The sequence below is a fragment of the Salmo salar genome, chromosome ssa09, assembly GCF_905237065.1.
Source record: "Salmo salar chromosome ssa09, Ssal_v3.1, whole genome shotgun sequence".
Taxonomy (NCBI): Eukaryota; Metazoa; Chordata; class Actinopteri; order Salmoniformes; family Salmonidae; genus Salmo; species Salmo salar.
The window spans coordinates 55,531,777-55,554,276 of record NC_059450.1 but is presented as its reverse complement, the minus strand read 5'-3'; the positions used below and the strand labels follow the sequence as shown (position 1 = coordinate 55,554,276).

Sequence of the window (22,500 nt, the reverse complement as noted above, 5' to 3'; positions counted from 1 at the left end):
GAACATGCAAAAGGGGGCAACACTTGCAATCTCTTGAGTCATCTTCATGACCACCACCCACTACTTTATAGCGAATGCAAGGTAAGCTAACTTTTAGCTCAATGCATGATGTGGGGACTTCGGAAATGGGGGAAAATGTCATGGTTTATGTGTCTAACTTGCTAATAGCTTGTCAATAATGTAAACTGAAGCTTTCAGTGTTACCTACGCTTGTAAAAACTGCTGCTGCTGTATGCGTCGTGTGTCTGCAGACTCTATTCGCCCATTGCACACGATAACACGTTATGTAGTTTAGTCACCCAACCAACATATTTTGTTAATTTAAAACCCGTCAGTCATCGACTTGGTTGTAAAAGTGTTACAACAGGAGAAACACTACATACTCCTATACAAGACTCCTGTCAATTGTTGGGCTCATTGTTGGGCTCATTGCAATTACTATCACTGTCTTCTCAACCTTTCTTGGGTCAGAGGCAGTACCCTGGATTTCCGCCTGTCTGACGTGCCCAAAGTAAACTGCCTGTTACTCAGGCCCAAAAGCTAGGATATGCATATAATTGGTAGAATTGGATAAAAAAAAAACTCTTAAGTTTCGAAAACTGTTAAAATAATGTCTGAGTATAACAGAACCGATATGTCAGGCATAAACCCGAGGAAAACCCATCTGGATTTTCTTTTTTTTGTTGAGCTCCAATCAACTTCAAATGTGAAGCTACTGAAATCTATGACTTCCGCCTCCCAGATTGCAGTTCCTATGGCTTCCACTAGATGTCAGTCTTTATACATGGTTTCAGGCTTGTTTTTTGAAAAACCAACAAGTAATAGTTGTTTATCCATGGGGAGAGGTAAGGCAAAAGTAGTCTCATTGCGTGCGTGAACGAAGGCGCGCTCTTCGTTATTTTCCTTCCCTATTGAACATACTATTCTCCGTATGAAATATCATATATTTAGATATTAGACTACCTGAGGATTAATTTTAAACGTTGTTTGACTTGTTTGTACGAACTTTACAGGTAACTTCTGGGACTTTGTCTGCATGTTGAACGGGTGGATTACTGAACTCAATGACACCTTCTAAACTGACTTTTTGGGATATAAAGAAGGCTTTATCGAACAAAACGACCATTCATTGTGTAGCTGGGACCCTTGGGATTGCAAACAGAGGAAGATCTTCAAAGGTAAATTATTTATTTTATTGCTATTTAGGGCATCTCTATCAAAAATACAGCATCTCTGCTGTAATGTGACATTTTCTAAGGCTTTCATTGGCTCTCAGAAGGCGCCAGAAAGTGGAATGCGAGCTCTCCAGTCTCTGGGCGAAAAACAGCAGGAGTTTTTGTGAGTGGTCCTGCTGAGAACAATGACACTGGAGCGCGCGTGCACGAGACTACTCCATGTTTTTCTTTCAGTGTTTGAATGAACACAACATCATCCGGTTGGAATATTATCGCTATTTTACGAGAAAAATCGCATAAAAATTGATTTTAAACAGCGTTTGACATGCTTCGAAGTACGGTAATGGAATATTTAGACATTTTTGGTCATGAAATGCGCCGGCGCATCACCCTTCGGATAGTGACTTGAACGCACGAACAAAACGGAGCTATTTGGATATAACTATGGATTATTTAGAACCAAAACAACATTTGTTGAAGTAGAAGTCCTGGGAGTGCATTCTGATGAAGAACAGCAAAGGTAATCCAATTTTTCTTATAGTAAATCTGAGTTTGGTGAGGGCCAAACTTGGTGGGTGTCAAATTAGCTTGCCATGATGGCCAGGCTATGTAGTCAGAATATTGCAAAATGTGCTTTCACCGAAAAGCTATTTTAAAAACTGACACCGCGATTGCATAAAGGAGTTTTGTATCTATAATTCTTAAAATAATTATGTTTTTTGTCAACGTTTATCGTGAGTAATTTTGTAAATTCACCGGAAGTTTGCGGTGGGTATGCTAGTTCTGAACATCACATGCTAATGTAAAAAGCTGGTTTTTGATATAAATATGAACTTGATTGAACAAAACATGCATGTATTGTATAACAATGTCCTAGGAGTGCCATCTGATGAAGATCAAAGGTTAGTGCTGCATTTAGCTGTGGTTTGGGTTTTTATGACATATATGCTTGCTTTGAAAATGGCTGTGTGAATATTCTTTTGCTGGGTACTCTCCTGACATAATCTAATGTTTTGCTTTCGCTGTAAAGCCTTTTTGAAATCGGACAATGTGGTTAGATAAAGGAGAGTCTTGTCTTTAAAATGGTGTAAAATATTCATATGTTTGAGAAATTGAAGTTTTTGCATTTGAGGTATTTGTATTTCGCGCCACGCTATACTATTGGATATTGGTGAGGCGTTCCGCTAGCGGAACGTCTGTCCCTAACAGGTTAATTACGATTTTGTATTTTGAATTTGGCTCGTTCCGATTTCACCGATGTTGTCGAATTTGATCCCGCTTCACGGTAAGAGGACTCATTTGTATTTATGTAAATTGTGCATGGGGTCATTGCATTTACTCAAATTCAACACAGAAGAGACTGTGTATGTTTGTGAATAATAATTATAACGTAACGACACCAATAATAATAATACATTTGCTATTCCCTTGTTTACAGAGCGGGCATGCAGCGGGCAAACCCAGTGATGCTACTGGTCTCTCATCTACAGTTGTGACACAGACACTCAAGCAAGCATTTTAAAAAAGGCAGGCTGCTTATGCAACCACATAAAAAAATGCTCAAGACCTCACTGCAGCCCTTTTCGTATTACATTGCAAAGGACATGATGCCATTTCAAATTGTTGAGAGGCCTGGCTTTCTGAGGATGATAAAGGTTGCCGTGCCTCACTAAAAAGTGCCATCAAACATTTTCCAAGACTGAAATCCCAAACCTGTACACCCAGGTTAAAGCTGATGTTGTGAAAAAGTTTGGCTCAAGGCACATGGTTTGCTGCAACTACTGACCTCTGGACCAGTGAAAGCCGGGGTGGTCAACCCTACATCAGCTTCACTAACCATTACCTCACCCCAGACTGGCAACTGGAATCAAACTGCCTGGAAACACAGTTCTTCCCAGAAGATCACTCGGCTCACAACAGAGTTTTTTGAGAATACGCTGGAAGAGTGGGGGGGGGGGGGTCAACAAGAAAGACTTGGTCTGCATAACCACAGACAACGCAACAAACATAATCTTGGCTTTTGAAGAGTTCCCAGATTTGTGGCTTGGGTGCTTTGGACATAATTTGAACCTGGCCATCTCAAAGGCTCGGAGTTGACACAGCAGTCAAGGCCTAACGTCATCTGGTCCAAGGCTTCTCATGGAGCTGGAAGAGAAGGAGAGAACTGAGAGAAAAGCAAGCTGCCCTCAACATGCCACAGAAGGCTCTGATCCATGATGTGGTGACCCGATGAGGATCTACACACAAGATGCTTGAGCGTTTCCTCAGCCAACAGCAGCCAGTCTGTGCGACACTGGCTGGAGAAAGAGGAACATGGCATCTGATGCCCAAAGATGCCGACATGAGTGTCATGGAGCAAATGTGCCAGCTCCTTAAACCTCTGAGGCAAGTGCATCTGTAAACTTGCTCAGAGACATGAGTGACACTGTCAGCCATCAAGCCTGTCCTGGACCACATCACCGGTGATGTTCTGGTGGAAAAGGATACGGAGCCATCCCTGACCAAAGAGATGAAAAGGGTAATGAGAGAAGACCTTAACAACAGATAAACAGAGAAGGCAAAAGAGAGTCATGCACATGGCATGTTTCATTGACCCCAGCTTCAAAAGGAGCTTTTTAGATGAGCCTGAGGCTGCAAAAGTTGACACTGACAGCTGTGTCCAGGAGGCCTTGAAGCTGGCAGCTGGACAAGTCAGGGAAGAACCACAAAGCACCAGCAGCACCTCCACCACCAACACCCCCACAGCATCGGAGGGGAAAGGCCTGGCTGGGTTGCTGAGAAAGATCACCTCTCTGATGCATACATACAGGATGTTAGGCCAGCAGCACCTTATTTCTTTATGAAGGAGAGAACGGCCATACAATCCAGTGCTGTCCATTTGATTTGTTTACATTTTGTGTGTTGTTATTTTAATGTCAACACCTGCACATTGGATTTGTTTATATATGGTTGTATTGTTCTTACATGCACATTGCTTTACTTGTGTTGCTTTCATATGCACATTTGATTTGCTTACTTAAATTAAGGTTGTGTTCATTAAAACCTGCACTACAGAAACTTCTCTCATAGCCACATGGTGCCATCTTTAACGTTATTTTTATGTTTATGCACACAAAAAGTGCATAGTGCTGCTAATTTTATTTGTTGGTTTTCAATATAAACCTTGGTGAAATGATTTCCGTTTGTGTATCAGTACAAACGGAAATTTTAACAATACCGCGATAATCTTGGTCACTATAATCGTGATATGAAATGTTCATACCGTTTCATCTCTAATCCAAAACAAATTCAAGAAAGCATACAGTGCCATATAGAGCCATTATTGCATGGAACTCCGTTCCATCTCATATTTCTCAAATAAACAGCAAACCTGGTTTCAAAAAACAGATAAAGCAACACCTCACAGCACAACGCCTCTCCCATATTTGACCTAGATAGTTTGTCCTAGATAGTTTGACCTAGATATTGATATGTAGGCTGCGTGTGCCTTTTCTGTCCTTGGGATGTTCTTGTCTATTAATGTTCTGTATTGTCATTTTTCATGTTTTGTTTGGACCCCAGGAAAAGTAGCTGTTGCTTTTGGAACAGCTAATGGGGATCCTTATAAAATACTAAATGTCAGGGGAATTTTGTGAAACAAGGTTGCTATTTTTACGTCAGGGAATTTAGCGAAAAGTGTCAGCCTATTTGCAAAGTACTTTAGTTCTGTCCTTGTGATGAACTTGTCTATTAATGTTATGTATTATGTCATGTTTTATTTTTTGTGTGGACCCCAGGTAGAGTAGCTGCTGATTTAGCAGTAGCTAATGGGGATCCTAATAAAATACTAAATACTAAGACTGATTCACTCCTGGTCCTAACTGAGCTTCAAGTGCATTGTCATTACCCAAAATGGAGTAATAAATTCAGTCAATTCAGGACGAACAGTTGGTTTTCAATTAGGAAATGTTTTACTTCAGTTTACTTTCTGGATTTACTGAAATAAAACTAAACAAATTAAATGGACTCCACACCTAGAAATGACTTGCATTAGGAAATATGCAGCTTCTGGTGTGTGAGGGAAATGGAAGTCCCAAAAATGTGACCCTGGTGTGAAATGTCTCCTTTCACATTCTCACCTGTTGGCAGATGCTCTTCAGCACATACTTGGCGTAAATTTCTAGGCTGGCCGTTTCTATAGAGACTGTGTGGCCGCCCGACTTCTTGGAACCTATGTCGTCGTCGGCAATTTCATCGAGGCCGGCGGGGTGAGAGAATCCCGAGCCCTTCAGTTCTGCATCGCCTGGAGCGCGATGGATAGAAAATGTTACAAAATGTATAACTTCAAGGTTCTGTGGTCTTACTGGTGACCAGTTGTAATAGAGACACATTTAAAGTGGAACTGACAGTGTTTTAAATACTTTGCAGATATGAAACAGACAATCATAATATCAGTACAAAATATCAAATGTCCAGTTTACGCTTGAAAACCAACTTTATATGAGGTTTTTAAAAACATGTTCTATTTGACTCAAAATGCCATGACGTACAGAAAGGCATCGTTGGCAGAATAGATGGATGGAGTTCAATGCATGACTAATACAGTCACCAATACATTTGTTAGTCCAAAGAAATTATTGCTTTCAGGTTGTAAATTACAACAGTCAGTCATAATGTGGCTAATAGGCGAGCACACGTGTCAAACAAGGCCCACAGGCCAAATAGGACACAAATGCAAGTATAAATGAAACAACATTTGAGTCATCTACTTTATGGAATTACAGCCTGAAGTGATAGCGTCGGTAAATTCAACTTAAATTGCGCCTCCGTGTCCCCCATTTACAGAGCACAGTGAAGGGAAAATATACAGACACATGCCACAGTCCAAGCTAGGCTACTAAAATGTTACAGTCTGGGTTCGGTTTTTAAAGCTTGACAATGAATAACCAAAAAAATAAACCTGCAACAAAACACCATGCAAAGGAGAATTACAGCAACATTTGAGCAGTAGCCTAGGCTGGCTACTCAACTACAATATATTTTGAGTGCACCATACAGCAATGCTGCATTCAACCTCACCGGTGATTCATGCAGTGCAAAAAAAAAACGTAAAATCTACAGCTACATTTTGGTTATTTGTAGTTATTAAATACATTTTGAGTCGCAGAATGTTATGAACATCTGCAAGCATAGTAGCAAAGGATGGAGAAATATTTATGTCTTATTTCGTTTTAATATGTTAAAAATGCTATATACAATGCATTTTGTTACAGCCTTATTCTAAAATTGATTGAATAGTTGTTTTTTCTCAATCTACACATAAGAACCCATAATGAAAAAGCAAAACCTTTTTTTTGTGTGTGCAAATGTATAAAATATACAAAACTGAAATATTTAATTTACATACAGTACATACAGTACCAGTCAAACGTTTAAACACATACTCATTCAAGGCTTTTCTTTATTTTGACTATTTTCTACATTGTAGAATGCCAAGAGTGTGCAAAGCTGTCATCAAGGCAAAGGGTGGCTACTTTGAAGAATCTCAAATATATTTTGATTTGTTTAACACTTTCTTGGTTACTACATCCTTCCAAGTGTCATTTCATAGTTTTAATGTCTTCACTATTATTCTACAATGTGGAAAATAGTAAAAATAAAGAAAAACCCTGGAATGAGTAGATGTCCAAACTTTGACTGGTACTTCTAAGTATTCAGACCTTTTACTCAGTACTTTGAAAGCACCTTTGGCAGGGATTACAGCCTTGAGTTTTCTTGGGTATGACAATACAAGCTTGACACACCTGCATTCAGGGAGTTTCTCCCATTCTTATCTACAGATCCACTCAAGCTCTGTCAGGTTGGATGAGGAGCATCACTGCACAGCTATTTTCAGGTCTCTCCAGAGATGTTCGATCTGGTTCAAGTCCGGGCCACTCAAGGACATTCTGAAACTTGTCCCGAAGCCCATCCTGCGTTGTCTTGGCTGAGTGCTTAGGGTCATTGTCATGTCTAGGGTCCTGAGCGCTGTGGAGCAGGTTTTCATCAAGGATCTCTCTGTACTTTGCTCTGTTCATCTTTCTCTCGATCCTGACTAGTCTCCCACTCCCTGCCGCTGAAAAACATCCCCCCCCAGCATGATGCTGCCACCATCACGCTTCACCGTAGGGATGGTGCCATGTTTCCTCCAGACGTGACGCTTGGCATTCAGGCCAAAGTTCGACCTGTGCCGACACAATCCTGTCTCGGAGCTCTACGGACAACTCCTTCGACCTCATGGCTTGGTTTTTGCTCTGACATGCACTGTCAGCTGTGGGACCTTATATAGACAGGAGTGTGCCTTTCCAAATCATGCTCAATCAATTGAATTTACAACAGGTGGACTTCAATCAAGTTGTAGAAACATCTCAAGGATGATTAATGGAAGTAAGGTTTCTGTTTTTTATATTTAATACATTTGCAACAATTTCTAAAAACCTGTTTTCAATTTGTCATTATGGGGTATAGTGTATAGATTGATGAGAAAAAAACCACAAATCAACTTTAGAATAAGGCTGGAACATAAATGAAATGTGGAAAAAGTCAAGGGGTCTGAATCCAACCCGAATGCACTGTACAGCAGTCTACGTACATAATCGGACATTATAAATGGTCATATTTTTTCAAATGAAACAATGGCCAGTTTGGTTCGCAATTGCACATTTTTCATGTAAAAACAAATAGTCTATGTCTGGCCTCGAATTCAGTTCTCTCAATATGGCCTGTGCGCTGATTGAGTTTGACACCCCTGGCTTAGCGTATCTATTTATGTAGCTAGCTGTTTATTTAGCAAGTTAAAAACGCAGACCCTAACGTTAGCTAGCTAGCTGCTGGGAGGATGTCATGTCATTGGAGGAGTGGGTGAGTGGCCGACTTTTCCCCCTCATATCGTTTTCGGTACAGCTAGAGATGGTTAGCTAACAAGAAATGTGAATCGCTTTGCGAGTTAGCTATTCTGAACTTAAACGACTTATCGACAGTTAGATAACTAAGAGATATGCTATCAAATGTTTTTGGCATCTATAAAATGAGCGGGCAGGCAGGCAAGCTGCAGTAGGACGAGTAGGCAACTATTCCCCATCGTTTATCAGTGCAATTTTGACGGCCAACTAGCTGAAAAGGTTTGAGAGGGTTTATCTAATGTTCCTTTGTTAGATTTGAGCTCATCTTGCTCTGGCTAACACTAGTTGTTGATCTTGTCGTTTTTGATGTGCATAACTGAGGGAGAAAGAGCCTACCTTTTCATGGTTGTTTGATCAATAGGACTGTAAAGTTTGCAAATGTAAGAGGACTCCTGTGGTGTTTACATATTTCCAGAAATCCATTCAGGTGTATTTTGGTGAATGCATTCTAATGATGTAAAGTCGCGCTGTTGTTACTGCCTGTCATTTTTACATTAACATTTTAGTCATTTAGCAGATGCTCTTATCCAGAGCGACTTACAGTAGTGAACGCATACATTTTCATACATTTTATTTCATGCATTTTTTTGTACTGGCCCCCCGTGGGAATCGAACCCACAACCCTGGCGTTGCACACACCATGCTGGCGTTGCAAACACCATGCTCTACCAACTGAGCCACAGGTCAAAGTGAATGATGGCAGGCCCGTGTGGCAAATGGCTTATTTGCATATAGGCCAACTGTAGCTCTGATTGGCTATGGCGCACTGGTCTGAGTAGACTCCGGTCCTGGACAAGGCAGTTTTATTTACGGCAGTGTCTATGCATGGGAGCTTTCCCACTCTATATTGCTATAGAATTTTAACAAATGCCTTACTTTACATCATTCCCAAACATTCTATGAATTTATGAAAATGACTATATCTATGTGCACGCTTGTGAGAAAGTGAAAGTCATTCTTCCTGGGTATGTATAAAAAGATTTTAATACGATTTCATGTTGCTAAAACGCTGTCAGCTCCACTTTAATAACTATAAATACATCAACCTATTCACATTCAATTGTCAAATTGGACTCATACGCAACTTTAAGGACAAAATAATAGCATAATACTGAGTGTATTACCCAGCATAAAGACAGCCTTTAGGACAGCAAAGACAGCTCCGACCACTATGCTGTTCTGCGAGGCAGCCAGAAGGTGGCGATCACACGACGACCGGATCCCAACAGAAGAGTTATCTGCAAAATATAAAATCATTAACATCTACATTAAATCAAAAACATATATTAATTAATATAATCAATTAAAATAATATAAGATGTGGGATCACAGTTGGAATTAGTTTGTTTTGTGAGTACCTGACTTGGCTCCAGCCTGGGGGCAGGGGTTGCGTTGGGGGGTCTTGAAAAGGTGCAGCAGAATCCTGCAGGTCAGACGGGCTCCGGGCTCAGAGTCCTGTTCACTGCAGGCTGGGAGGAGACACACACAGAGAGAGGTAGGTTAGATGGGTACACATACAGACGGTCGCACAGACAGCCACACACAACCTCAACAATTAATCTGAAGGGGATTAAATCTGTTCTAGCAAAGTGTGACGACGCTCCCACTCTATCTGCCAAATTCATTCTCTTTGCTCTTGTTTTCCGTAATATGATGTCCGTGGGCGGAGCTGGGAGGGTTGTCAGTGAAATGGGACACACCTGGGCTCGGGTGTGTCACGGGGATAAGTACACCTTCCCCCCATACATTGAAGAGACTCCATGCAGACAGTTTTTTTTTTGTGGCATTTTTGGCCTTTTTTCGTTTGTTTTTGCACCTCTCAATACCCTTCATTATCACCATCTATGCACACATCCACTCACTTACACTACTGACTACACACCATTGTTACTTTATTTAATAAATATATATGTTTGTTATTTCTTTATCTCCGCATTGTCTCCCTCTTTTGTTAATCAGCGTCTCATCCCGTCAGCGGGATCAAAATCCAGCGAAAAATCATATCGCCATTAGCATAACAAAATGTAATAATTAGAAGAAAAAAATATATATATTTATTTTTTTTCGTTTTATAGATACACCTCTCCTGAATCGACCCACGTCGTCCGATTTCAAAAAGGTTTAACAGGAAAAGCAAATCATTAGATTATGTTAGAGGAGTCCATCGTAAAATGCAGCAACATAGCCATTTTCCGACCAAACACATGCATCACAAATAATCAAAAAACAGCTAAATGCAGCACTAACCTTTTACAAACTTCATCAGATGACACACCTAGGACATCATGTTACACAATGCATGCATTCTTTTGTTCAATAAAGTTCATATTTGTATATGAAAACAGCATTTTACATCGGCGTCTGACGTTGACTAACTATTTTCCCGTCAAATGCATCCAGGGAAACAGTGCTACATTTTACTGAATTACTATTCGAAAACATTTTTAAAATGTAATATTGTCATTCTAAGATTTATAGATGAATATCTCTTGAAGGCACCTGTCATACCAGATTTAAAAATAACTTTACTGGGTAATCACACTTAGCGATAAAAGGGATGCGATACTCAGAAAATGACCTAGTAAATACAGCTCGGCGCCATCTTGGAACAATCGCATTTCACATCTAATGTTGTATAATATTGTCAATAATCCCTTACCTTTAGTTGTCTTCATCAGAAAGCACTTCCAGGAATCCCAGGTCCACAACAGATGTATTTTCGGTCGAAAAAGTCCATCCTTTATGTTCAATTAGCTTGCTGATGTTAGTGCGTCCGAAGGGCATATCCAACTAATCTGCCTTGCGCCCCACAGTGGTTTCGAAATAGTACTTTTTTTTCACATTTAGGTTCGTTCAAACATGTCAAACGTTGTATAACATAAATCTTCAGAGCCTGTTTCAACAAGAGAGCCAATAAGATTCGAGGGGGACGATTTCAATGTGTTTCAAAACGTTTCCAAAGGTGGGGGTAGACAGGGCCGCCGGCGTCATAATGGTGATGGCCCTCCCGCTGTGACCAATTTCCAACGCGTCTCATTCACTGAGTTTCGACAGTAGAAGGATCAGAACACTTTGTAAAGACTGGTGACATCTTGTGGAAGCAATAGGAAGTGCTCAATAAACGATATCTCATGGTGTGAATTATAGGCGACGACGTGAAGTTGAGTCCACAATTCAGAATTCCACTTCCTGGTTCAATCGGTCTCGGGGTTTTGACTGCCATATGAGTTCTGTTATACTCACAGACACCATTCAAACAGTTTTAGAAACTTTAGGGTGTTTTCTATCCACAGGTATTAATGATATGCATATCCTAGCTTCTGAGTCTGATTAGTAGGCCGTTGAAAATGGGCACAAATTTTTTCCAAAATGCGCTGTGGCGCCCCCTATCCTAGGGTAACGTCAAGAGGTTAAAGGCTGCCAGCCGGTTCGCATCCCGGAGTCGCCTCTTCACTGTTGACTTTGAGACTGGTGTTTAGCGGCTACCAGTTGAGGACTTGTGAGGTGTCTGTTTCTCAAACTAGACACTAAAGTATTGTCCTCTTGCTCAGTTCTGCAATGGGGCCTCCCACTCCTCTTTCTATTCTGGTTAGTGCCAGTTTGCGCTGTTCTGTGAAGGGAGTAGTACACAGTGTTGTACGAGATCTTCAGTTTCTTGGCAATTGCTCACATCGAATAGCCTTCATTTCTCAGAACAAGAATAGACTGACGAGTTTCAGAAGAAAGTTCTTTGTTTCTGGCCATTTTGAGCCTGTAATCGAACCCAAAAATTATGATGCTCCAGATACTCAACTAGTCTAAAAAAAGGCCAGTTTTATTGCTTCTTAAATCAGGACAACAGTTTTCAGCTGTGCTAACATAATTGCAAAAGGGTTTTCTAATGATCAATTAGCCTTTAAAAATTATAAACTTGGATTAGCTAACAACGTGCCATTGGAACACAGGAGTGACGGTTGCTGACAATGGGCCTCTGTACTCCTATGTAGATATTTCATTTTGAAAAGAAATCTGCCGTTTCCAGGTACAATAGTCATTTACAACATTAACAATGTCTACACTGTATTTCTGATCAATTTGATGTTATTTTAAATGGACAAAAAAAATATGCTTTTCTTTCAAAAACAAGGACATTTCTAAGTGACCCCAAACCTTTGAACGGTAGTGTATGTACTAAACAGCTGTTGAAGATCGCTAAGCACTACCAGGTTGAAATTAGTGATAAACCCCCCCAAAATTGTTAGGTTGATACTGAAGGCCAATCTGATGTAGAGTGGTGTATGCATAGTTACCACTGGGGCAGCCTATGTCGAGGACTCGCCACCTCCCCAGCTGTCTTCCCATTTCACTCTGTTAGCTCTAGTAGTCTTTCTTTTGAACAGCAGAAAGAACTGCTTCTGTTACAGCTAGAGCATGATCGTGTTAAGCATGATAAGGAATTGGAATTTAAACAGGAGCGTGCTAAAATCAAGCTGCAACAAGCACGGCTAGACTTGGTTAGGGATGGTAAGCTGTCGGTGGAGGGTTTGCTTAGGGAAGGTGACCCTGATTTACCTAGGGGTCGCTCCTCTCTCGGTCATGCCCCGGACATATTTTATACTGTTGGAAACTTTTTTTTTAATGAAAAGGACCCAGATGTTATTTTCATTGTTTGAGTGAGTTGCTGACACTAAGAGTTAGCCTGATTCTGATCGCACTTTAATGTTGCAGTGTGTTAACTGGTAAAGTGTGTGGTTGCTAATTTCTGTATTACCAAATGAGGAGAGACAAACTTCACACACCAGTCAGAGTTATACTTAAACTACATCTTTAATTAAGAGCTTTGCATTCGCACTTGACTTTCAACGATTCACCATTTCTAATGAACCATTGAGTGTCAACACAATGACTACTGAGATCTTTATAGCAAAGATCCACCACCCTTTGACATGACAAACCGCAGATAGTTAGGAACGGTTCACAAAGAAAGACTGTTACTTGAGAGAGGAGTATCCACAGCCAGATAGCATTAGCTATAAATTATCGTTCAGTTTGGTCCCCTTGACGAGGTTTCTAATCTCGTTCCTGGTACTTCATAGTACAAAAACACCAACTCATCCACCAACTCATCCAATGGCATATATCAATTGTCAACTCTAGATACTCCCATCTCAAGCAAACCCCCTCTTGACCCCACTCCTGGACAAGCTCATTGAGGGGAGTGAGCCTCTAGGACATACACTATCCCAGGATAAGTGCAAGATCTAGAGAGAGGACATACAATGGTCCCAGACACTGCCATACACCTCCCCACAACATAGAAATGACTGGAGTGACTTGCGCACAGACATTGTTGAGACAAGTAATTGGTTCCCCATTAATCACGCCATCCCTTCACATGGTTTAAGAATAGGTAAAGACACATTTACATATGAAGACAATGTTTCATTCTGACTTCTCCCCTCTCTGGGCCCCAAGTGACTGAGCCCTAGCTAAGGGAAAAGTACAACTGTCAACACCAGAGTCCAAAGGGCACGCCATCCTAATGACAAGTATCTCACATAAGCATATTATACAAATAAAACATCTTAATTATCTATGTTACCCAACTAATTCTGATTCATCCGCCACAAGCGCAGGAAGCATATTCAGCTCTTTGTGTAGCTGACAGTGTCAGCTATGCTAAGGTTATAATGGCTGTTTTACAGATTTACGAATTGCTTACTGAGGATAACCGCCAACAATTTAGAACTTTAAAAAGTTCAAAAGTAGCATTGCAGAGTCCCGTATTCAGAGTGAGTGGGGGCGTCCGGAGAGACTTGGGTCTCGCCCACCGAGACACTCTGGTTTACGGGGAGAGCTTCATTCATCTAGGGTTGAGCCTGGTTCCCATGGTAAAGCTGACTGCAGTCAAGAGTGTCACTACTGTCAGTGTTCAGGTCACCGGAAAAACGAATGTCCTGTTCTCAGGGCTAAGGGTAAATGCAGTACTTGCGCTAACTTTAAACCTAAGCCTACGGCGTTAGCATCACCTGTCCCACATCCGTTCACTCCTGTCAGTCCATCTCATGCCCAGGTGCATGTGGAAGTCCCAATTGACCCAGATTATTTACCTTTCATGAGAGGGTTTTGTGTCTCTGTTAGGAAGTAACGACCCAGTGCCAGTGAAGATCCTGAGGGACACCGGTGCCTTTGAGTTGTTTGTGTTAGAGTCTGTGTTACCCTTCTCTGCTGAGTGGAGGCGATATGGTCATTGACTAGTCGCTCAAAGCACTTCATGATGACGGAAGTGAGTGCTACGGAGTGATAGTCATTTAGCTCAGTTACCTTAGCTTTCTTGGGAACAGGAACAATGGTAACTGAGCTAAATGACTATCGCCCCGTAGCACTCACTTCGGTCATCATGGAGTGCTTTGAGAGACTAGTCAAGGACCATATCACCTCCAACCTACCTGACACCCCAGACCCATCCAATTTGCTTACCGCCCCAATAGGTCCACAGATGACGCAATCGCAATCACACTGCCCTAACCCATCTGGACAAGAAGAATACCTATGTAAGAATGCTGTTCATTGACTACAGCTCAGCATTTAACTTCTTTGGGATCTGGGGGCAGTATTGAGTAGTTTGGATGAATAAAGTGCCCAGAGTAAACTGCCTGCCACTCAGGCCCAAAAGTTAGAATATGCATATAATTAGTAGATTTGGATAGAAAACTCTGAAGTTTCTAAATCTGTTTTAATGATGTCTTTGAGTATAACAGAACTCATATGGCAGGCAAAAACCTGAGAAGAAATCCAACCAGGAAGTGGGAAATCTGAGGTTTGTAGTTTTCAAGTGATTGCCTATCCAATACACAGTGTCTATGGGGTCATATTGCACTTCCTAAGGCTTCCACTAGATGTCAACAGTCTTTAGAACGTTGTTTCAGGCTTCTACTGTGAAGGGGGAGAGAATAAGAGGTGTTTGAATCAGGGGTCTGGCAGAATGCCAAAAGTACAGGTGCATCAAAGCGGGGACCGAGAGACTGAAAAACAGCTTCTATCAAGGCCATCAGACTGTTAAACAGCCATCACTAACATTGAGTGGCTGCTGCCAACATACTAACTCCTCTCTAGCCACTTTAATAATGAAAAAATTGATGTAATAAATGTATCACTAGCCACTTTAAACAATGCCACTTTATATAATGTTTACATACCCTACGTTACTCATCTCATATGTATATACTGTACTCTATACCATCTACTGCATCTTGCCTATGCCGTTCGGCCATCGCTCATTCATATATTTTTATGTACATATTCTTATTCATTCCTTTACACTTGTGTGTGTATAAGGTAGTTGTGAAATTGTTAGGTTAGATTACTTGTTAGATATTACTGCATGGTCGGAACTAGAAGCACAAGAATTTCGCTACACTCGCATGAACATCTGCTAACCATGTGTATGTGACAAATAAAATTTTATTTGAGTCTGATTCGGGGAATAGTGTTTTAATTAGGAGAAATCGGGTTGAACATTATCAGTTCCATTGCATAAGCTGATGGTGGATTCTGAACTAGTGAAAGGCGAGTTTGTTATAGGGGTGCGTCCTTTGTTGGCTGTTGAAGGTATCGATGTTATCGTTGGGAATAACTTGGCTGGTGAGCGTGTAGGGCCTGTCGTGTCTCCACCTTTAGTGGTTTCCGCTAAGCCGTTGTTTGTAGGGATTCCCGATGAGACCGCGCAGAGTTTTCCAGAGGTGTTCCCTGCGTGCGCGGTGACGCATTCCATGAGCCTTGGCGATCTGGTCACTGCGCTGGCTAACGATAATGTTACAAACAAACCCGTGACTACTTTCCCTGTTATCCGTGACCCGCTCCGATCTAATCAAGGAGCAGTGGGCTGACCCCACATTAGAAGTGGCCTGTGCAAATTGTGCCTGTGCAATAGTTGGGAGATGTTGCCCATGGCTATTTTCTCCAGGATGATGTCCTGATGAGAAAATGGGTGCCCCAGTCGTTTTTCTGTGGGGGAGGTTATTAGTCAGGTTTTTGTACTAGTTAAGTTAAGTTTTGTGAGTTGGTGTTAAACATCCCCCGATGATCTTGCTGGACATCTGGGCATGAGGAAAACTTAAAATCGCATACTGAGACATTTCTTTTGGCCTAGGATAAAGAGGGATGTTTCTGCGTTCATCAAAACCTGTCACATCTGTCAATTAACAGGTAAACCTAATCAAGCTTTTAAGCCGGTACCACTGTTTCCTATTCCCGTAGTCAGCCAGCCTTTTGAGTATCTGATTGTTGACTGTGTTGGCCCTCAGCCTCGCTCCAAGAATGGTAGTAGTTACCTGTTCACTGTGTTAGACCACTAGGTTTCCTGCTGCCTATCCTCTACGTTCTATCACGACTAAGTTCGTGCTAAAAGCTTTGACTCAGTTTCTTGCCGTTTGGAATCCGTAAGGTTATTCAGACTGACCAAGGTTCGAATTTCACCTCCAATCTGTTTGGTCAGGTTCTCCAACAGCTCCATATTAAACACAAATTGACTAACGCCTATCACGCACAGAGTCAAGGAGCGCTGTAACATTTCCATCAAACACTTAAGTCTTTGTTGTGAGCTTATTGTACGGAGATGGATAAGGATTGGGAGGAGGGGGTTGCCATGGTTACTGTTAGCCGCCAGGGAGCTTTCACAGGAGAGCACATTAGGTCCAAATGACCTAATGTTCGGACATAGTGCGCGTGGGATTCTAGCAGTGCTCCAGGATGACAGGAAGTCTCCCAAGCCACCTCAGTCCCTGTCATCTTATGTGTGTGATTTCTGGCGACGACCTGTACGCCACTGGTGAGATGGCTAAAGGAATATTTGATCGGCGAGCTGAGCCTCGTCACTTTAGTTCAAGTGACCAGATTCTTGCTCTGCTGACAATTGTTGGTTCTCCTTTTCAAGCCAAGTTTCAAGGTCCATATACGGCTGTGCGCCAGTGCACTGAGCAAAACTGTATAGTTGCTACTCTGGAACGGAGGAAAGCGCACCAACTGTGCCATGCAAATCTGCTAAAACCCTATTACGTACTTTCTTCTGAGGCTGAACAGTGGGAGTCCACAGAGGATGTTAAATCCTATTATTTTGGCCAGTACGGTTACATCGCTGGGTTCTTCTTTTTGTCATGCTATGTCTTTGCATGGTGAGGATGTCGTCCCTGGTCCCGACGATTGCATACTGCAGGGTAGATTGAAAAGTTCAGGTCACTGGATGTTTTGGATAGCCTTCTTGCTCATCTACATGCTGATAGGCGAGATGAGTTGGTCAGTCTGATTCAGAGTTTTCCAGTTTTGTTTTCTGATACCCCTACACATACAAACTAAAAATAGAACACGATATTGATGCGGACCCCATCCGTCAGCGGTTCTACAGAGTTTCGTCAGAGAAACATAGTTGTCTGGATGTTGAGATCAGGTACAAACTGGATAATGATATTGCAGAGCCTCTCTCAAGCTGGGCTTTTCCCTGTATCTTGGTCAGTAAACCAGATGGGACAAAGATTTTGTACGGACTACCGTAAGGTAAACAGTGTCACAAAGCCACATTCATTTCCACGGATGGAGGACTGCGTTGATCAGGTTGGAGCAGCGAAGTTAGTGAGCTAGTTTTACCTGTTAAAGGGCTATTGGCAGGTGCCACTGATGCATAGGACACACAATCTCTGCCTTTATTACACCCTCCCGTCTGTACTCTTATTCGGTTATGAGTTTTGGCCTGCGTAACACACCTGCTACTTTTCAGCGCCTTATGAATAGGACTGTCTCCAGTCTCGTCGGGTGTGCTGTTTATCTGGACGACGTAGTAGTTTATGCAGATACTGGTGGACACGCGTTCTAATGCGCATTGTCCCCGAATGTTGTGACATATGCGTGTCGCCCACGTGATCTGCCACTGTTTATTTAGTGTTGTCCTGTTGCTCCTGTCATCAGTCCCTTCTGTCCTCTTCTTTAAATAATTGTTATGCTTAAAAAAGGTAGCTTCCTGTGCGCACTGGTTGCTGAGGTTGGCTGGGGCAGCATTAACCAGAGCAGTATGTTTGTTTTAGAATATATATATATATATATATATATATATATATATATATATATATATATATAAATATATAAATATAAATAAATAAATAAATAAAAACAATTGGGTTGGTGTGGTGTTCCAGGGTCCTTGGTGGTCCGCAGTTTTATGGGGGGAGACCAAAAGGTTGGATCCGGATGGGGACACAGACCCTGAATGGACCCAAGAACAATCAGACCCAGACCAGAGAACAAATCGACCTAGACAGTCCTATACTCAGCTGGCCCCTCCACCAATTTTGTGTTATTGCACTACAACAAAGCTTTCTTAGTGTCCAACAAGCTTTCTCTACCCTTAACCTTGTTCTGAACACCTCCCAAACAAAGGATAATGTGGTTTGGTAAGAAGAATGCCCCTCCTCCCACAGATGTTATTACTACCTCTGAGGGTTTAGAGCTTGAGGTAGTCACCTCATACAAGTACTTGGGAGTACGGCTAGATGGTGCACTGTCCTTCTCTCAGCACATATCAAAGCTGCAAGCTAAAGTTAAATCTAGGCTTGGTTTCCTCTATCGTAATCGTTCCTCTTTCACCCCAGCTGACAAACTAACCCTGATTCAAATGACCATCCTACCCATGCTAGATTATGGAGACAATTTATAGATCGGCAGGTAAGGGTGCTCTCGAGCGGCTAGATGTTCTTTACCATTTGGCCATCAGAATTGCCACCAATGCTCCTTATAGGACACATCACTGCACTCTATACTCCTCTGTAAACTGGTCATCCCTGTATACCTGTCGCAAGACCCACTGGTTTATGCTTATTTATAAAACCCTCTTAGGCCTCACTCCCCCCTCACTCCCGCCCTCATCCTCCACATACAACACCCGTTCTGCCAGTCACATTCTGTTAAAAGGTCCCCAAAGCACACACATCCCTGGATCGCTCCTCTTTTCAGTTCGCTGCAGCTAGCGACTGGAACAAGCTGCAACAAACACTCAAACTGGACAGTTTTATCTCAATCTCTTCATTCAAAGACTCAATCATGGACACTCTTACTGACAGTTGCGGCTGCTTTGTGTGATGCATTGTTGTCTCTACCTTCTTGCCCTTTGTGCTGTTGTCTGTGCCCAATAATGTTTGTACCATGTTTTGACAACTTCACAGGGGACTTTGAAAACAGGCTGAATGAGGCCTTGTCCTCTGAGTGAGAGGCAGCTTTGATTGGCCACCACAGACAGACACACACACTGTGCAGAGTGGAACCAAACACACTGTGGCGCTTACCTCCTGCTCAGACAGAAAATACAAAAGTTATGCATTATGGGGATGGGAGTATCTTCAAAGCCTAGAGAGGCAGGCAGACAGGGCCTCTGTGTACTGTAAACTCATTTATACCGAGATGGCAGAGAGTTTAGACTAGATGAAATAGGAGACTGGGATCTAAGAATCTAAGAGTAAGGCCTGGGTGGTGTTCCTTAGGGCATTCAACAAAAACGCTTCAAAACATTTAGCAACGGAAAACGAAAATGAACGTTCCTTATTAGACCGAGTACAGGTAGTCAGTCCATCCCTATTACACGGTTTTCTTTCGTTTGGTGCCTCATGAACAGGACCCTGGCATTGGGTCTGGGGGTGAGAGACGGGCTCTTACCAGCGTTGAGGAGGGAAGGGATGGCTACGCAGCGGACCAGGTCCTCCAGGAGAAGACACTGACGGGCAATGAGGATGGCTACGAAGGTGGCCAGGGAGTCATGGAAGGAGAGATCGCTGACCTGAGACAGAACAGAGAGAAGGAAACAGAGAAGGAAATGTTCAAATTTGAAGTTGACTGCTAATTACTCAACACGTATTGGTGTACAGAGAAAGAGATGCTGGAATGTTACTGTGTGTGTTCCACTCTAATCGTGCCTCAGAGCCGGAGGAGCATTCAGCGGGTCGGACACGAGGTGCATGTAGCAGGGGCTCCCCTAACGATCACAGATTACAAAAACAAAGCCAGTCATGTCGCGGACACCAATGCTGCCCTACCGGACAAGCTAAACACCTTTTTCTCACGCTTCGAGCACCACGATGACTAAGCAGCCAAGGAGAGCACCAGAGGACAACAAGGGTTACGTACATGGGTTTTTTATAAACTAGGGTACTAGTGAGAATGTCCTATGCTGGACAACTTATTACATCTGGTGATAAGTCATTGCTAATAATCTGCCAAAATTTTTCAAGTAATTACATTAAGATATAGCTACAACGCAGCTATCGGAAAGTATTCAGACCTTGAGTTTTCCCACACTTTGTTAAATTACAGCCTAATTCTAAAATGTATATTTGTTTTCCCCCCCCTCCATCTATACACAATATCCCTTAATAAAGCAAAAACAGTTTTTTTAGGAATGTTAACAACTGCATAAAAAAATGAAAACCTGAAATCTCACATTTACATCAGTATTCAGACTTTGTTGAAGGACCTTTGGCAGTGATTAAGTCCTCTTGGGTATGACGCTACAAGCTTGGCACACTTGTATTTGGGGAGTTTCTCCCATTCTTCTCTGCAGATCCTCTCATGCTCTGTCTGGTTGGATGGGCGTCGCTGCACAGCTATTTTCAGGTCTCTCCTGAAATGTTCTATAAAGTTTTCATCAAGGATCTCTGTACTTTGCGCAGTTCATCTTTCCCTCGATCCTGACTAGTCTCCCAGTCCCTGCCGCTGAAAAACATCCCCACAGCATGATGCTGCCAATACCATGCTTCGCCGTATGATGAAGGCCACTGTGTTCTTGGGGATTTTCAATGCTGCAGAAATGTTTTGGTACCCTTCCCAGATCTGTGCCTCGAAACAATCCTGTCTCGGAGCTGTGTGGACAATTCCTTTAACCTCATGGCTTGGTTTTTGCTCTGACATGCAGTGTCAACTGTGGGACCTTATATAGACAGGTGTGTCTCTTTCCAAATCATGTCCAATCAATTGAAAGATCAATGGAAACAGGATGCACCCGAGCTCAATTTCGAGTTTCATAGCAAATGGTCTGAATAAGGTATGTTTATACTTAATTTTTAACTGTTTTTGCTTTGTCATTATGGGGTACTGTGTGTAGATTGAGGATTTGAATTAATCCATTTTAGAATAAGGCTGTAACGTAACAAAATGTGTAAAAAAAAAAAAAATCAAGGGGTCTGAATACTTTCCGAATGCAATAAAATTCATAGGTAAATTAACTCATGTTTAATAACCCTTTCTCATGGTTGGTGTCTTGACAGATTTGTTTAAAATCGTGTCACATAATACATTACTTTTCTGTCCTTGCATTTATGGCAGAGTAAGTTGCTGTGATATCATGTTTTAAGCATTAATTAGTTAAATTAGACATTGAACTTGAACCCTTTAAGAATCCTGGATCTAGCTTTCTGTCAAATTTTTGTATAGAGATCTAAGAAATTCAGCGTAACTACATTTACATTTTACATTTTAGTCATTTAGCAGACGCTCTTATCCAGAGGGACTTCGAGTAGTGAATGCATACATTTCATACATTTTTGTTTCTCCCGTACTGGTCCCCCCGTGGGAATCGAACCCACAAACCTGGCGTTGCAAACACTATGCTCTACCAACTGAGCCACACTTAACATTTGTCGTCTCCTTATGTCAGCATTTCCCAAACTCGTTCCTCGGGACTCCAAGGTCAAAGCTTGATGATTAGTTGATTATTTGAATCAGCTGTGTCGTGCTAGGGCAAAAATCTAAACGTAAATCCGGGGTCCCGAGTACAGTGTTTGGGGAAACCCTGCCTTATGGGCACACAAATGCAAAATGTGCTGAGTATGCGATTGCAAAATCTAATGCTTCTAACTGAAAGAGTCACCTTGATACTTAAAACCTAAATCGATACTGTCATTAACGTGGTTCTTCAATAATTATGCATAATACTTGTTGGATGCGCATTTGGTGTCTGATTAGTTATGCCATGATATTTTCACACATCATCATCATACGATCCAGGAAGGAATTTTTATAATTGAGAGTCAAGTGATGAACAGCTGTTGTGATAGCGCATGCAACGCAATAGCCCAAGTGCTGGATAAAAGGTGTTTGCGAGGAATGTCCAGAATATCATTTCTTTCTCATTCCTCACGCTGGTGAAGACAGTTGTGCCTGGATCCACATTGGATCTAATATCTCTATTGAATTGATGTTGATCATCTGTTGTTGTGGGCTTGCTTTACAGCAGGGTCTCATTAGATTTAACAGAGAAAGCATCAAGGTCATGGGTTCATGTTTTAGTGGCTTGGATTGGACAGTCATTTATATATGATAGACTATGATGCAACACCCAACGCTATTCCTATTAATTATTCTGGATATAATTATAAAATAAATACACTACC

The 22,500-nt window shown here is 41.8% G+C and overlaps 1 protein-coding gene across 2 annotated transcripts in view; it reads right to left on the bottom strand.

Annotated features, from left to right (window-relative positions):
• The window catches only part of LOC106611503 (mediator of RNA polymerase II transcription subunit 12), a 105,745-nt gene that overhangs the window by 48,017 nt on the left and 35,228 nt on the right, over positions 1-22,500 (bottom strand). For both annotated transcript variants that reach the window (XM_045723825.1, XM_014211769.2), the window contains exons 23-26: positions 19,772-19,892; positions 9,454-9,564; positions 9,220-9,333; positions 5,294-5,457 (exon numbers count right to left, since the gene is read on the bottom strand). In XM_045723825.1, the coding sequence (XP_045579781.1) occupies positions 5,294-5,457; positions 9,220-9,333; positions 9,454-9,564; positions 19,772-19,892 (510 nt within the window). The remainder of the gene's footprint in view (positions 1-5,293; positions 5,458-9,219; positions 9,334-9,453; positions 9,565-19,771; positions 19,893-22,500) is intronic.